This window comes from Elaeis guineensis, chromosome 14, assembly GCF_000442705.2.
Source record: "Elaeis guineensis isolate ETL-2024a chromosome 14, EG11, whole genome shotgun sequence".
NCBI classification, from domain to species: Eukaryota; Viridiplantae; Streptophyta; class Magnoliopsida; order Arecales; family Arecaceae; genus Elaeis; species Elaeis guineensis.
The window spans coordinates 54,146,206-54,162,967 of NC_026006.2; the positions used below are offsets into that span (position 1 = coordinate 54,146,206).

The 16,762-nt window shown below is 39.5% G+C and overlaps 2 protein-coding genes across 6 annotated transcripts; one reads left to right on the forward strand and one right to left on the reverse strand.

The window, feature by feature from the left end:
• Positions 1 to 4,054: 4,054 nt before the first annotated feature.
• Positions 4,055 to 6,251, reverse strand: LOC105057624 (uncharacterized). The gene is made up of 2 exons (XM_010940282.4): positions 6,061 to 6,251; positions 4,055 to 5,937 (listed from the first exon to the last, which is right to left on the reverse strand). Exons 1-2 carry the CDS (start codon positions 6,163 to 6,165, stop codon positions 4,207 to 4,209), a joined length of 1,836 nt encoding a protein of 611 aa, XP_010938584.3. The 5' UTR covers positions 6,166 to 6,251; the 3' UTR covers positions 4,055 to 4,206.
• Positions 6,252 to 6,364: 113 nt separating this feature from the next.
• Positions 6,365 to 15,335, forward strand: LOC105057623 (uncharacterized). Of its 5 annotated transcripts, none has more exons than XM_010940280.4 (11): positions 6,365 to 6,505; positions 6,620 to 6,904; positions 6,978 to 7,195; positions 7,677 to 8,033; positions 8,206 to 8,383; positions 11,092 to 11,184; positions 11,294 to 11,385; positions 12,843 to 12,960; positions 13,090 to 13,175; positions 14,438 to 14,489; positions 14,602 to 15,335. In XM_010940280.4, the coding sequence occupies exons 1-11, from the start codon at positions 6,497 to 6,499 to the stop codon at positions 15,109 to 15,111; spliced, it is 1,998 nt and encodes a 665-aa protein (XP_010938582.1). In that variant the 5' UTR covers positions 6,365 to 6,496; the 3' UTR covers positions 15,112 to 15,335. The 5 variants fall into 5 exon arrangements, with proteins under 5 accessions (XP_010938582.1, XP_010938583.1, XP_010938580.1 ...); XM_010940278.4 differs by having other exon boundaries at positions 6,366 to 6,505; positions 8,173 to 8,383; XM_010940279.3 differs by having other exon boundaries at positions 6,366 to 6,505; positions 6,978 to 7,189; positions 8,173 to 8,383.
• The last annotated feature ends 1,427 nt before the right edge of the window (positions 15,336 to 16,762 follow it).

Here is a 16,762-nt window from a genome sequence, read left to right on the forward strand (position 1 = left end):
TTAGAGATAATCTAGCCAAAATCCTTTTTTATCTTGTGTTTTTATTACAACAGAAGCTTTTCCGCTTCGATTACATCCTAAAATTGAGCTTCACTTGCACTTTTTTAGAAAATCGGCGATCAGTCACACGCTTTGCTTTTCTTGGAGCTTTCCATGCTCTTTTCAAGGTCCTGTGCATTACAGTAGTTGGAAAAGGAGCACGACCATAGCCAAGGTCAACATCCAGTCATTTGTATTAGATCTGCGATAAACTTTCCATCTTATGGATGGTAGAGCCGTATTGCTAAACACATGGACTTGACTCTTAAGTCGGGCTAAATTTTGAAGCTTTCGATGGCATAACTAAGTCTACTCTAATAGCCACCAATTAGTTGTTCATTTGGATGTAGAATGACCGTTTGTACAGGATGATGTGGCCTTACAATAGGATTTGTATATGCTTCTAGTTTACACCATAGCCACATTGATGGTTGTGGTCCATAGGTCAATTAATAACAAACCTCCAAAAGCCATCTAGCATAAGCCAAATAGTAGAAAGTCTTGAAAATGAACGTCTTGTACAGATTGAATAAATTTTTTTTGAAAAATTAAAGTACAAATTAAGAACTCGATCAGTAGGCTGAAATACTCGATCAATAAACCGGTGTCATATGTGGACAATGAGCTAAGTTGTACTAAATCAGTAGGTTGAAAAACTTGGATTGTAAACCGAAATATATGACTAGTAGGTCAAGTACTGTTGGAAGGATGTCAATTTCAAACCAAATGTCAAAAGAAGCAAACTAAAATACTAATACACTAAGGGTGTAAATCAAAAAACCATGCAAACAGGCAGACACACTGAAAGAACAAACCAAAACACCAAATGGGGCGAGTTTGAAGACTAAATATAAAGATTGATATATCAAGAATGCAGGATGCAATTGGAATTATAGGGACATTGATTGAGAAGGTAAGAGCTATTGGTCTAGGATGAAATCTTTTATAAGTATAACTCAAAAAGTGGCTAACTAGTTGGCAACTACCACTACCCAAGATGTGAGGAATAGTAATACTATTCAAAATATAGGGATGAAAGAAAGTAACTATCATGTATGATAATAGCCGTCCGCATGGAGCAAACCAATAAGAGTAAGCGACAAAAGTGAGCAGTGATACTTATCTTACTCCCATCCAAAACATGGGAGCCGGAAAAGTGATAGCACTATTTGGAACACAAGAGTAGTGGAGGGAAGATAATTGGGATACATGACAACGGTAGTTTACATGATGCAAGCTAGCAAAAATACATGTCAAAAGTAAAATAACGATATCTATCCCAATAATTAATAAGAGTAATTTTTAAATATCAATTTGTAATTCTAAGAAATGATCGTCCGCTAAGCAAATACTTATGAGTTTATCTATTTTAGCTTTATGTATTAGTTTATATTACCTTAGTTGACCTTACTCCATAGCTCGCAGCATAGATCATGGACTTGGCTTTCTCTTTTGAAAAGACAGTATCTTAATGGTGAAAATTCTTGAAGTTCATGTTTTAAGTTGCACTAGGATGAGGATTGGCACAAAATTTTTGTAAAGTGAGATTGATTCTAGGTAGCCACAACGAGAGGCCGGAGACTTATGATGCAGGAGGGCAACGGAAGTCAATTATACTATCAACATGCACATGCTCTCTAAGAATTTTCTCATTCAAAACATGACAAATAAAATAATTTGAAACGAGGGAGGAGAGGGGAGGGGAGAGAGAGAGAGAGAGAGGGGGAGAGGAGGGAAGGTAGGAGTTATGAACTTGTAATCTCGAAAATATAAATCAACATAAACATGGTTAAACCCACACTTATAATATTCCAATACGGGTCATTATTAATTGACATATATTTAGATGCCTGGATTGCTTTAGAGATAATTTGTCCTCTCATCCTTATTGTGTCCATGTTGGCATTAATTATCTATTGATGCGGAGGATATTTTGGCTGACCAAAGTGGAACCATCTCGACAATATTTGATCTTATCACTTTTGATATGGACAATCTAAAGATATAATTATACCAGCCAGAGAATGTCGGCAATAGTTACATCCATAGCCATTATTGCACGATTAAAACTTTTGCAACTATAAGGTCATGTGGATAGTCTATGGCTCATTTAACAATAAACTAGTTGTTGCTATATAGTTATTGCATGCTTAACTCATCTTGAGAATGGTTACTGACCTTTCTCTATAAATAGGGAGAGACAGGGGACTCATATTCTTGATAGTAATTCAAAAACCTTCAGCAAGAGGATTTTGTTTCAGACCAATGGTTAATCAGAGAGAAGCGGAGAAGTTACAAGCCTACAACCTGATGGCCTAACTGACCTCAGCCAGATCTCGGAGTTCAGCAACAACACCTACAAATGCTAGCAAATATATATGTATTGTAGTCATGGGTCAATGGGTCGAATGGCTCAGATGGTTGGCTTATGTTTTCGCCTCCGCATATGTGAGATATTGTCCGCTTTGACTCATGACCATTTTTAAGCTTCAATGAGTCCTTGACTTCAATGGGCCTTGATCATTTAGAGCCTCACGATTTTGTCTTTTAAAAGGTACCTCACGTTGGGAGAGAATGTTCCAATCTATATAAGTCATATTCCTTCTTGACTCATAACCAATGTGGGACTAAAAAAGCCCTCTCCATACCACAATAATATGCATGATTGAATATTATGTTTTCTTGAATTGACATAGTTGGTCCTCCTAAGTTGGTGAAGGCATCAAACATGACATCAACCTTTTTAAATGAATGCCTCAAGATCCAAGATGCATGTATCTATGTTAATAGTAGATGTTATCACATGCTTCAGGCATGATAAAATTTGTAGTGATTTTTTTTCCCCGGGTAAAGGAGAGCTATAGCTCCATTAGAAGTTTGTAGTGATGCTTTTTAACCATTACATCTTTCAAACAGGTGCCAACAAATTCCACGATCAGTAATATTGATCATGAACTACTTCCAAATGTTTAAGATCCAAAATGCCCTCAATTTTGTCTAATTTATTACCCATCTATGCATGGACCATCTTATACTACATTCTGTTCCATGATTCTTTCTTAGTCAAATAGTTCCCAAGCTTTGTAGATAGAGTTAGCTACCTCCTACTAATGACACAAAGTCAATGAACCGCTCATTATCTAAAATTCTAATTTATCAATCATAATAGAAATTTCAATATTCTCCTCTGCCAAATTCATATTTTATCAATTTAACAACACCGATGCAAATCCTATTTCTCTCCAAATCAGCTAGAATCTTAATGTCAGAAAAAAAAAAGCTATAAACTTTCTTAACATTCCGGACTCTCGACATCACAGAATCAAATTTTCAGAATTTCCGTACACCATCAGATTAAATTTTTAAAATTTCTGTCACAGCAATCTTACCATTGTCTTCAGATCTATTGTCTTCAGATAAGCGCAGTGCTCATTCATGCTCATATGGATGAAGGCACCAAGCTCTAGGCAAATCACACAGGGTAGACCCACAAAAGCTTAGTTCATGTCTCCTCATCAACAAATCATGTAAATCTAAGATTACTTTCATAAAAGCAAAAAGAAATTAAATAAAATTGTCTCAGATGATATGCATGCCTCCATTTCCTGGCCGAGTCAATTGGCTCATAACAAGATTAGTGCACTACTAGAACAGAAAAACAAAAAGAAAAATCTTGGCAACCGAATCATCCAATCATGGAGATGGACAGCCGTCAAAACAACACGCCATGTTTCGAATTTTGTGGCAGCTATCAAGGCTGTAGAGCTATCTATGGTGCAAAAAATGCTCTCTCCAAGCCAAGGTTGCACATTAAATGATCATCTCAGTCAACATTTCATGCACCAAAGGGAAGTGAAGCCAGTATGATCTCTCCAAGCGCTTCTCTTATCCTATCCAATTGCCATCAACTATTGTACTGCATCAGCCTCCAAGGCCAAATTCCAAATTGAAATCAACTGGATTACGGCATGATAGATGAATTCCATATCCAAAATTGGGTTGGTTGACTTCTCAATGCAAGAAAAAAGCAGACAAAACTGAAGTTATGTGAAGCAGTTTCATATAAACTTTACAAAAAAACAGAAGCAGATAATCAAGTAAATTCTGAAACAGTACACAACCACAATACATATTAGAAGAAGGGAGAAAAGGCCATTCTTGTTCTTCCTAACATTCAAACCAGAGTCTCCTATGCTTAGCATGTGTTCTTCTGTGCTTACTAGAATGCCCACTCTTCTCGCCCTTCTCCACGGCAAGGACAGGAGCAGGTGGTGATGACTCTTCAGTGCCCTCAGTCTCTATGGTGGCCAGTGGCAAAAGCTCCTCTTTGGGCTCTATCAGCATGGCAGGCAGCAGCAATGGCTCTTCTTTTGGCTCAGACAGAAGCTGGGCAGTTTGAAAAGATCCTTCATTTGGCTCTGGCTGCACCGATGTCTGGTCGAGAGGCTCAGGTTGCTCTGGTGCTAGGTGTGGTGAGACTTCCGCTAGCTCAGGCTGTGTTGAGATTGACAATATTGGTTCTTCATGGAGCTCAGACTGCATCGAGGCCGACAGCAGCAAGAACTCTACTTCGGTATCGGATGGCAGTGGTAGCAGCTCCAAGAACTCTTCCTCCAACTTGGGCTGCATTGTGTCCAAAAGCAGCAATTCCTTACAAGGTTCTGGATGAACTGAAATCAGGGGAAAGTATGATTCATCAAACTTAGGCGGAATACTGGATGATGACAAGCACTCTTCTTTCCGTTCTTTCGCATTGAGCTGCAGTAGTCCTGGTGCAAATTGTTCCTCAGTAAGCTTTTCAGGCTCCAACTGTGCACTGGCCGGCAACACCACTGACTCTGCATCAGGCCGAGCAGCTGGTGGCACTGACGACTCCTTCGATTTGCCCCGCATTGTTGCCGGTAGAGACAGATATTGTTTGCCTTTGGTCTCTGGAAGTAATGGAGTTAACAGTGATTGCTCCCCATTGGACTTAGGCTGCTTCGGAGCTAGCGGCAAAAGCTCTGGCTCCGGCTGTCGCACCAACAAAGCTCCCTCTGGCTCAGGCTGCATTTGATCCAAAAGCAACATCTCTACTTCAGGTTCTGAATGCAGCGAAACCAGAGGCAACAATGTCTCATCCGCTTCGGGCAGCAGTCGTGGAGGCAGCATTGGTTCTTCATCGGTCTCTGCCTGCCACCAAGCGGCTGGTGGTAATGCTGGAGGCAGCAATAGTTCCTTGAGCAGCGCTGATGCCGGGGGTGGCGATTCTTCCCTTTTATAAGCATTGGCCGGAAAAGACTTCTCATCAGCCTTCAAGCCATCCACATTTCTGGAATCACACTCACTAGTTATCCCATCTCTCAAACAATACTTTCCCATCGCCGACGCCATTGTCATCCCAGAAACATCATCACCACCAGCAAAAGCATCAGGTATGGGGTTGGAAGGTTTGCTCTGTAGCCGAATGATCAGCCGCGGCCTCGGCACCGACTCGGTGGCTTGTGGAGCTTTCACCTCGGAATGCACGACGTTATCCGGGTTCTTACGCGGCCTCCCCCTCCCACGGCGTGGCGGCGGCGGGGCGGTGGTACGTTTCCTTTTAGGCGGCCGCCCGCGGCGGCGCGGAATGTGAGGACAAGAGGACGATCGACGAGGGCTAGGGTTAGGGGTAGGATCGGGGGTTGGGGAATGGTAGGGTGGGGTAGGAGGAGGGGAAGGGGGAGTGCGGGGGAGGGCAAAGCGATCGGGAGAGAGCATGGAGACCTCGCCGGCGGCGACGAACTTGCCGAGGTAGTAAGAGAGGAGTTTGGAGTGGCCCGGTGGGAGTTGGGTGTGGTTGGATTGGATGTAGCCGGAGATGGAGGCCTTGGTGGAGCCACCCTCCTCCGCCAGCTCTCGCAGCGCCATCCGAACCATCTACCAATCATTATATTCCCAAAGACCACATCAAGAACACAGCGGAGATGATGCGATTAGAAAGAAGGAAGAGAGATGAGAGGAAGAGAAGAGAGAGAGAGGTAGGGAAACAAATATATATACCTCGGCGTATGGAGGGTGATCAGGCGTGGGTCGCCTAGGTTTTGGGGCAGCGGCATTGGAGGGGTGGCGAAGTGGGGCTTCGTCTTCTTCGTATTTTACCTCCATTAGACTTGGAGAAAAAATAGGTCTAAAGAAGCATAGGGGGATTGCGAAGCTCCTTCTCTACTCTCCCTTTGTGCTGCCGCCTTAAAGCAGGCAGGTGGAGCGGTGGGAGAGCGTGCTCCTCATTGTGCGACAACTCCGAATCTCAAAGTCCAACCTGCAGGGCTCTCCGCCCCGATGGACACTAGCCGTCTCGATTTCATCTGTGGGTCCCACCGTGTATTCGTCGATTGATATATACGTGTACAGGGTCCCAGCCTTCCCTTGCCTTGCTTTGTTAGAATTCTCGGTGCTGTTCGGCCCCTCCGTTAGGGTTTTCTGAAAGCTGGACTCCATGAAGCTAGTGAGCCTCCCAACTCCATCCTAAGAGCTTTTTTTTTTTTTTTTGTCTCCTTTTGGTTTAATTTTTAAGGGTTCTAACTTTGATTCCTATTTTTTTTCTTCCTTTTTAAATAAGACTTGCTTGAGCCAAGGCGGGGGATACCACTTCCCGCCGTGCCACATGCTGGAGCTGTGCGGCTTCCGGCTTCTCCTTGAGTGCCCCCTCGACCTTTCTGCCCTCGCCGTCTTCGCCCCCATCCCTGCCACCGCCCCCGGCCTCATAAAAGCCCAGCCCTGGTACAAGACCGTCGCCGCCCTCCACCTGTGGGAGCCTTCTCTCATCGGCGCCGTCTTGGTCTCCACCCCCGCCGGCATGCTTGGCCTGCCATTCCTCACTAGAAGCCCCAAGTTCTCTGGCAAGGTAATCGAGGGTGGAAAAATAATTAGTTTGAGATTTGGGATTTGATTTGATTTGGGGTGGTTTTGGCTTGTAGATTTATGCTACGGAGGCGACGGCGAGGATTGGAAGGCTCATGATGGAGGAGCTCGTTGCGATGCATGCTGAATTTGTGCAATTTTACGGTCCCGATGAGAGGCCGGGGCTTCCAGAGTGGATGAAGTGGGAAGAGCTTGAGAAGCTCCCTCCTGCATTGAGAGAGGTCGTGATGGGGGAAGGCGGGGAGGAGCTTGGGAGCTGGATGCCCCTGTACAGGTTTCTTTCCTTCTTGTTTTGTAAAATACTCGGAGTATAAATAATTCTTATCTCATATTGACTAATTTACGTCATCTTTTTGTCAATCTGAAAGTACTTCAAGTACTCGTAGATTGATTGGTATACTTGTGCCATGCATATATGTAAAGTTGGACGCACATTTTCTTCATTATAAGTTTTCAATTTGATATTTTGAATGATATACGATGCAGATAGAAACATAACAATTGTTCTTTCCAGGAATTAGCTCTTCTCTTCACCAGGTTCTCTCAAAGCGAATTACAATTTCAACTATTTTCTTGTGGATATAGAAACCTAAGTTTTAGAAAGTTTGATTTTTTTAACCTCTCCTTTAGTTGCAAAATCCAGTTGCTGACCATCTTAAATTGTTCGTTGCTATTTTAATTAGCTATTTTGTAGTTGCTTGCTTTATTTCCTTGTGATACGTCACTATTTGCATGTAATTGTTTGTATCTGTCAGTGCAGCAGACATAAAGGAATGTATGCAGAAACTCCAGTCTGTGAAGTATGCTGAAGAAGTTTGCTACAATGGCACCATAATCTTGAAAGCATTCAGCTCTGGTTTGGAAATTGGAAGTTGCAATTGGACAATAAATGGTCCAAGAAGAAATATTACATATTTGTCAAGCTCCATATTTGAGTCTTCTCATGCAATGGACTTTGATTACCATCCTTTACAAGGGAATGATTTAATTCTGTTTTCTGATCTGTCATCCTTGAGTAGCATGACTAGGAAGGGCAATGAGTTTAACGGAAATAATAATCACAATGAACCGATGGATGAAGATGCTCCTCTTTGTGATGTTTCGGCTATCAGGTATGTTCATTTTATGTTATTCTGACAATATCTTGAGTTTGAGTATTTTTACCTTATATTCGCATGTCTTTGTACATTTGATTTCATTTAGATTTTCTTTAAATTATGTTTCTGAGATTTATCAATCAATTTGCTGCAGAACTGATTATGATAATGAGGATGAAATTGGCAGATGTTTAGGTGGCACTGATGAGAATTTGGAGGAAATTGACAAGATCAGTTTCATATGCTCCTGCATCTTAGATTCCTTGCAAATGGGAGGTTCTGCTTTGATCCCAGTAGGTCGACTTGGAGTAGTACTTCTCCTTCTGGAGCAGCTATCACAGTTACTAGAATCTTCACATCTGAAAGTACTTACACAATAACCTCTGTGTGTGTGTGTGTGTGTTGGGGGGGAGGGGTGCATGCATGTGCGGTCCTTCTCACATTGTTTTGACACTGCAAGTTCCATTTGTGATTTATCTCAAATTTCAATATATTGTTGGATTACAGTTTGTATTTTATGTCTGCAAAACTGTTGAACTGCTTATAAATTTTGTTAGACTTTCCTGGCTATGCAATTCTTTCTTTGTAACTGCATCATGCTGAATAGCATATCAAAGGAAATATATACTAGTTCATGTAATTGGAATTTAGAGATACTAATCAGCAACCTTTGTCACGCAAATAGAGATGAAATGAGAAAAGATATGAGAGGGAAGCATCTCCAAGTAGTTTGTTGAAATACATGCCATTTATATCTTCCATCTTCAAAATTAACAATGGCACATCAGCAGAAGGAAGTAACCCCTCTTTGTTTAACTAAACTTGATTCCAACGATTTATCAAATAATATTTCAAATGTCTTTTAGTCCGCTGGAGCCTATGCTAATCCATGTTATCAATTTTTTTTTAAAAAAAAATAATGTAGCAGACCCATGAATCTAACTACTGTGTGATGAAAAAGAGTTTTGAAATTACCAGCAGTGAAGATGCAAATTGAAAAGTGTTGAAATTACCAGCAGTGAAGATGCAATTTGGACCTTCAAAATTCCTGTTTGCCGAAACCTATGGAGTTAAAACATTTCTCTGTTCTTCTAGTTTGGAGCTTTGTTATAGTTCCCCCTTTGCCCCCCGCGCCCCCCCCCCCCCCCGGTTTGCGGCTTCTGCTTTAGCTTGTGAGAATTCAATTTGGACACAAAACAGAAAGGAAGCCCTTTTCCTGGGTTAAGTTTTCTTCGAATGAACTGCTGGGTTTCTCTTATGTATTTCCCTTAGAACAAGGTTTCTTTCCCTATCAAGCCTATTGTCTGGGAATTGCTTTCTCGAGTTTAGATAAACTTCACCTCAACATTTCTGCAGTCTTGTACTTTGCCTTATCAAGTGTTGTTTTTGCCACTTTTACAATTAACTTTTTTTTTTTTTAAACAAAATCATGCAGAAATAATCAACGTTTTTTTAACATTACATTTTGGAAATTCTAGATTGATGGCAATCTTCACCTTCTTCTTATACCAAAAATATGAACTTGTGATAAGTTAAAGGTTAAAATGCTTTGTCTATAATTGTGCTATAACAGATCTACTGACTACAAACTCTTTTTATCTGTATATCTTGCTTTCTCTGATATCCTTATTAATTATTTGCTCACTTCTTCACTGTTGAATATATCTATGTGTATTGAAACATTCTATCTTATGCACTGAGTCACATGTTACCCTTCAAATTAGATGATTAGCAAATTAATCATGCTTTTGATTAGATTCTATCATATTGATCCATGCACTCTTAGCCAAATGATGAGCCTATCTTGCGTCATCAGTCTGAAGTTGCAACAGGTTCCAACTTAAGGTAGTTGTCATGTCAATCCATTGTTTTAGTTGTAGTTTGCCTTCTTCTTTTATTTTCCTGATCCACAAAAGGGTTGACTTTTGAAGCAGATGGGCAATGACTCCAGTGGATAGAGTAATGGTTCTCTAGGGGGTCGGCAAGAAGGGCCAGGGTGGGATGATGAACCTTGGTCTCTATGGGAAACAGGAATATGCTACTAAGGGATAGACAGGTTACAGTTTATTAGGTTCTGCTATGGGATTTTTTTGGGTGGTTGTTGAGCTTGTAATTTGAAGCACCCTACCTAGTTTTCTAGTGAGGTAACCTATATACGGTGTAATATCTGATACAGCAAATTGGAGGATTAGTACATAAGCTTCAAGCCGGGGACTCTATTCAAACTAAGCACCCACGAGTAGATGCACACCAGCCTGGCAGATGACTGACCTTTCCAGGTTGGAATTATGAGTCGTCTGTAATGTTAAAAATTTTCAGAAGAATGCAAAACTTTTTCTTCTGGATCTAATTCTGATTCAAATATTTTGAGTCAAATGTGACATGATTGATGAATGATTGCAACTGCTTCATTGCTTGCTGGAGGAGCAGTTATGAGGTGGAATGCAAGGATGAAATGAAGTTGAATATCCACTTCATGAAATCACTATCACAACTTCTGGGTCTCTTGAAACCTGTAGCATCTGCATTAACTGGAGCCTGAAGAGTGTCACCTTTCCAGTTATTATTCCGCCTTCTTCACTTCTCTGATTGGTTGATGAACATGAATTCCATTGATTCAGCTTCATTCAGTTCAGTATCCGAGCATTGTTGCTGATGTATTGATTGCTGCTGTCCTGAGATATCTAGCTTCTGATTCAAGGATTGCTATATAGCTTTTTAATTGCATATTTAGATCCTAGGTGCCTTAACCTGCTTTGTCCTCACCTTACTATTTCCATCTAGCATACAGTTTTCAATGTAGATCCTGTATGTTTTAAATGTATTTTAGGGCAAATTATGGCTTCTTCACTTTTTTTTTTTTGTTTTTAATTCTTTGAAACTTGTTTGCACATCATCCTTCCTTTGGCTGCCATTTGCTTCTTCCTTTTGTTTTATCTGATATTACTACATGCTCATCAACATCTGCTTACATGATGCATCTATGTCTGGTACTTTTTAACATTCCTTTCTCTAAGATATGTTTATGGTGTTGTTTATGCTAAAGGCTAACCATACTGCTTGTCTATGTAAGGTTCCCATATTTATGATTTCTACTGTTGCAGAAGAGATGTTAGCATTTACTAATGCTGTACCAGAATGGCTCTGTAAGCAACGACAACAGAAGGTTTATTTCTCTATGCTTGCTATGATTCATGCAAAGTAACAAATTTACATTTTTATGGTATGCTTTGATGGTCCAAGAAGGGAGATGATGTTGTTGAGTGGTTATGTAGCTATTCGCTGGTGAGGCCCTGTTTGGCCATGTGGAACTCATGGAAGAGAAAAAACTACTATTGTTTCCACTACTTAACTCATCTAACTTATTGTAAGACCTCCATTCCTCTAGCAATCCTGATCATTATTTTAATCTATCTTGCTGCAATCGTACATTTTATGAATTCTATCCTGAATGATGAATGCTCATTGATCTCTAATCTATAATTCATTTAAAATATTGTAAGCTAGACCAAACAACAATATTCAATATAGTAATCAAATCAAATTCAAAGTCATGGAGAAGGTTACTTACAAGAGAAATCATCGATTTTGAAAATGACAATGTTTATTGTATTTCGAACTATGTACATACAAAACTTGAGTTGCAAGGCTTAAAAGCACTGAGTGCTAAATTCTAAGACATGGAGAAGAGTCCCTACTTAATAACATAGAATCCAAATCCTCCTCCTGGTCCTCCTTTTCTTCTTCCTTCCTCCCTCCTAGCCAAGGTACCCCTCCTTTTCCTCCCTTGGCTTACCCTCCTTGCCTCTAGTTATAGGCAAGGGGAGGCGGTTCAAAGTGGGGCCCACTTGACTAGGTTGGCTCCCCTCACCACCTAGTCAGTTGGGGGGGGGGGGGTTAGGTCTGTTGGCAAGTGGGTCCAGCTAAGTGACTTAGCAGGCACGCCATAAAGATAGAAAAGCATATCTACTAACTTATTCACCTTAATATTATTTTAGTTCCTCATTTTCATGTACTTAAGACATTACATGTAAATAAGAAGGTGCCCAGCCCCCATTTGGATTCAATAAAAATACCAGAAAATGAAAATCTTTAAGGATTAAAAGTTGGTTTCTTAGTTATAGTTCAAAGTTCAGATTTCTAGTGATGGGTCAAAATTTCTACTTTAAAATGTTGGTGATTTTTTATAAATCTTAAGATTTCCAAAATTCTATCATGCCAGAATATTGCTAAAATGCAAAGTCAGGTACAAAAGTCTTATGGATTCATTTCTAAGGCACATCACATATTTAAGTACTATTTTGCACTAGCAAAACGGCAAAGGTTCATATTTCAATCTCATACAGATCCAAACATATTGTCGAAGTACATGAGGGTTATTACACTCACCATAAAAGGGGCATTTGAATATTATCTGAGGGATCTCCAGAGCATACGACGAAAGTTTGCATAATTGATGCTATGGCTGTATACATTAAAGAATGGAGGAGGATTTGTGACGCTGGTGCATTACGTATTAGCCAATGCCTGTCCATAGTTACTATGCTTATGTGCTTTCCATGTTGAAAAAATTGTTCTGTTTCATTTTTATAGGATATATTCTTTGGTTTCCTCATTTGAAGCATGTTAAAAATGAAGATATATTATCAAAAGCAAATGAGGCAATGCTTAAGCAGGAATAAATAACATTGAACTACTAACATGTCAATATTATTTTGACGATATCACAAGTTAGTGAACTGAAGCTAGTAGGAGCTCACATGTAATTATTACATTTGCCATTTCATTGACTCCCCATCATGGTGGAACTAAGACTCTTTATAGAATGATGTGGCAGGAGCCATGCATTGTGTTTTCTCCTCATTGGAGTCTCAGGCTTGGTCCTGTTGTTCACTTGCTTCATCGTTGGCATGCAGATCCCAGGTGTGTAATTATTGTGGAGGTATGTTTGCTTATTTACTATATGGTGCATATGCTATCACATCCCTGTAAAATGTTTCTTAAATGAATTATTCATAGGTTAAGTTGTCTTTGTACACATTGATTGTGCTAATTGATGTATAACTTGTAGGAAGGAGTTGATGCTGAAATGGCTCTAATGCCTTTCAAGACAGTGGCAATCAAGGTCCTCCAGTGCTCATTTCTTTCAGGAATAAGGTAAGCTCAGATGGCTCTCCATTGTTTTCTAATGATCTGCATCTATATGTTGGGGCATGCTTGTCAGCAAATTATAGATGCTTGTTTATGCATTATGCTTTTGAAATTCTGATCCCATATTGGTATTCATTGTTGTGATGCACCCACAGAGACGGCTAAAGCAGAAATAGATCAAGTTCTAGCTTTTAGAGATGATTCTTATATTTTTCTTTTTCATTTTTGAAGCTTTCTTTTCTGTAAGTTGGATAAATAGCCAGTGAGGTTGTGAGTAATAATATAGTTCATCTGGAAAGGCGGAAACATCCTATGGCAATAACAAAAAATAGATCTGGAAATACCATTTAATTATCTCGATATAACTGAAAACTAAACCTAGTAACGCAGCTGTTTTATCTTGTAAAATAAAAATAAAACATAAGGTGATTTGTGATACTGATGACCAAAGATCAAGACAAGATTAGAGAAAAGAGAAGGGATGAAAGGGTAAAAAAGTGCCATACATCCTTAGTAGATCTGCAAAGTGCCCTTAGCATTTCTTAAAGTCTGATGTTAGTGAGCATGATGCTACAAATGGTTAGAATATCTTCTAGCATTTGTTTAGGTGCTGGACTCCCAATCTTTTAAAAAAGAACGCCACTCTTTACCCTTCCTCTCTTGCTGCCATATAAACTTTTTACCATATTTTTCAATGTAAAGTTGCAGATAGGCTCCTTGTAAAACTTATGTTCTATGCAAGGAACTTTAACATCTCCACCTCAAACCTCTATTGACTTTAATGTGGGTTGGTTCAGGTCTTGGTTGATCCAGTGCACTCACATTTCTATAAAGGTCTAATTTTTTTTTTTTGCATTAACCTGATTAAACTCATGGGCATCTCCATTCTAATTAGTTCTAGGCATGAAACTTACGGATTTATGTGCCTGCACTCGGATTTCTATGTAGACACCTGCCTTGAGTTGTTTGATTTTATTTTATTTGTAAATTCTGATATCTGACAAATAAAGGCGTTGGCTTGAAAGGGTTAGGATAATTGGATCAAATCTCGCAGCTTGTCAAGTTTGAAGGAGTTTCTCTTTGACTTCATAGCTATCACAGTTATTAATCGATATTCACCTAAAACTGAACCACAAAAGAAACCCGGCTTCCTTTGTCGACTTGAAAAAGTCTACTTCTTTTCTATGAGCCTAGGAACTTCTAGTAAAAAAAAAAAAAAAAAAAAAAATGCTCTCCTTTAACAATAAACTTCTGTTTCTTGCTTGTAGGATGCAGAAAGTTAAACCTTTGCTGGAAATGCTGCAGCCAAAGCTTGTTCTGGTACTTTATTTCATTTTTTTACATGCCTTCTGATTCAGATATTCAGTTATATTCTATGTTCTGGCCTGCTGATAGTCCATGCTTGCCTTGTCTATCTTGTGTGTTATTACAGTTCCCGGAAGATTTGAGGATGCAATGCCCTTTAAGGGATGACAACTCATGCTCATTCTTATATTACTCGAAGAATGTAATGCTACGAGTGCCAGGTTTAAAGAGTGACATTGAGGTCTGCTTGGCAACAGACCTGGCATTTCAGCTCAAGCCTAGAAAATTGACAGAAAGGAATATGGCCATTGCCAGATTGAAGGGTCAGCTTCTCTTAAACAATGGAAAGTATCTGTTGGTGGCTTCCAAGGAACTGCCTGACCTCTCAAACAAACAATTACTGCACTGGGGTTCTGCAGATTCTGTACGCCTTCTTATGGCCTTGCAGGAAAGGGGAATTATTGGATCGATTCACTGGGATAAAAATACAACAGGTGGTGTCTTCTCGATTCAGATCACCAAACCAGAGGAGGCTATGATTGAAACAAGTGCCACCAAGACTGTAATCTATTGCAGAGACAAAACTATGGCTGCCCTAATTTATGAAGCTTTCAGTAGTGTTTGTGATGGAATTTGAGAAAACATGGTCCTGAAAATACTTCTATACATACAGTATTTCTCATAAGAGGAAAAGAAAAAGTTCTGCACTTCCAGTATGTGCCCTTGTAGTGATTCATTTGTTCCATAAAGGTCAATTTAATCGATGACCACTTTGGAGCTCACAAAAGCTCTGGTCTCTGGATTTATTGCAAAAATTCTTTCAGCTATTGAAATTTAACCATGTGTAAAGTTCTGCTGTCATTTAGATATCTGAAGATTCTGAACTGTATGGTTGACAGAGAAGCTCATACATGTGCTGCATTTGCTATGCAGTAAGTCGTCATAGATTCAGAAGAGTGAGCTAGCAACCATACGAAATGGTTTGCTACTTTGGCCTTCCACCTTTGGTTTCCTCAAGGAGTTTACATATGTTGTATCGTTAAAGATTGATATTGTTGTATAATGTCAATAATGCATTAAACATGCAAATTACAAGATGCTATAGGCTTTTGATATGGTTGAGTAATAGTAAAGCACAAACCTGAAGGCCCTTATTAACCTACCTCAAGGCATTTTTTTGGATTGTACGTATTAACTTTAGAGGTACATCCAAGTTGTCAACAATTTCTTGTTAGAATGATGGTGAAGGCAAAAAAGAAAATGACAATCTTATAGTCATTTCATGAATAAAGATAGGGGGCATTAAGGGGCAAGTGCACTTTTAAAATTAATTTGTCCAAATAAATATGACATGTGGACTTTGTATGTTTTTCCCTCATATGAAAGAAATGAAATATGGTTTGGGCTGCAAAACGGCAGTTAAAATGCCAAATTTTGTAAATTATGTGCAAAAAAAATAAAGCCAAATCCATCCATTAAACCCATAAGGCTTGGCTAATTTTCCAAGTCAACTGAAGGCTTGTGCCATCAAGTGGTTTGTTCGGCTTGACCCATGTGGAAGTTGGGATGCTGTTTTGGAGCCGAAATGCCAATTCCACCTTCGATGTTTTCACGAGAGATTGGGTTTAGCCTTTGATCTTTCTGACGATAAAACATTCTGGTTTACAAATTTGCTTATCTTGTTAGTTTGGAATGATTGTGAACCATCACGGGGAGTGTCTTTTTCTCTTTTTGCTCGCGAGACTATGCTCGTCGTTTGCATGAGCTTTGCTTCTATCACGTTCTTTTCTTAAGAATTTATAACGATAAAAGAGTATCTAAAGGAGTTAGTAATCTCATATTATACAAACAAATTTGGTGAAATCTCTCTCTCTCTTTCCAATCAAGGCTTCAAGCACCATTATATTTTCTAATCTAAGTGGCTGTGCTTTTGGCAGCTCCAAATATATAAATTTGCGAAGGACGTTCTGATCTGAAACTTAAAAGGGGTTTGCACCGGTATCCTCTTCCTTTTGCCCATCCACTTGAGATATTTATTATGGCTATAAAATCTCAACCCTCATAAAATTGGTATCTGCATTTTGGACCAGTCAAGCAGAGAATTGTATTTATCTCGGCATTTGATCAATGTACTTTTGGCAGCTCCAAATACATAAATTTGTGGAGGACCTTCTGATCTGAAACTTAAGAGGGGTTTGCACTGGTATCCTCTTGCTTTTGCCCGTCCACTTGTGATATTTGTTATGGCTATGAAATCTCAACCCTCATAAAATTGGTATCTGCATTCT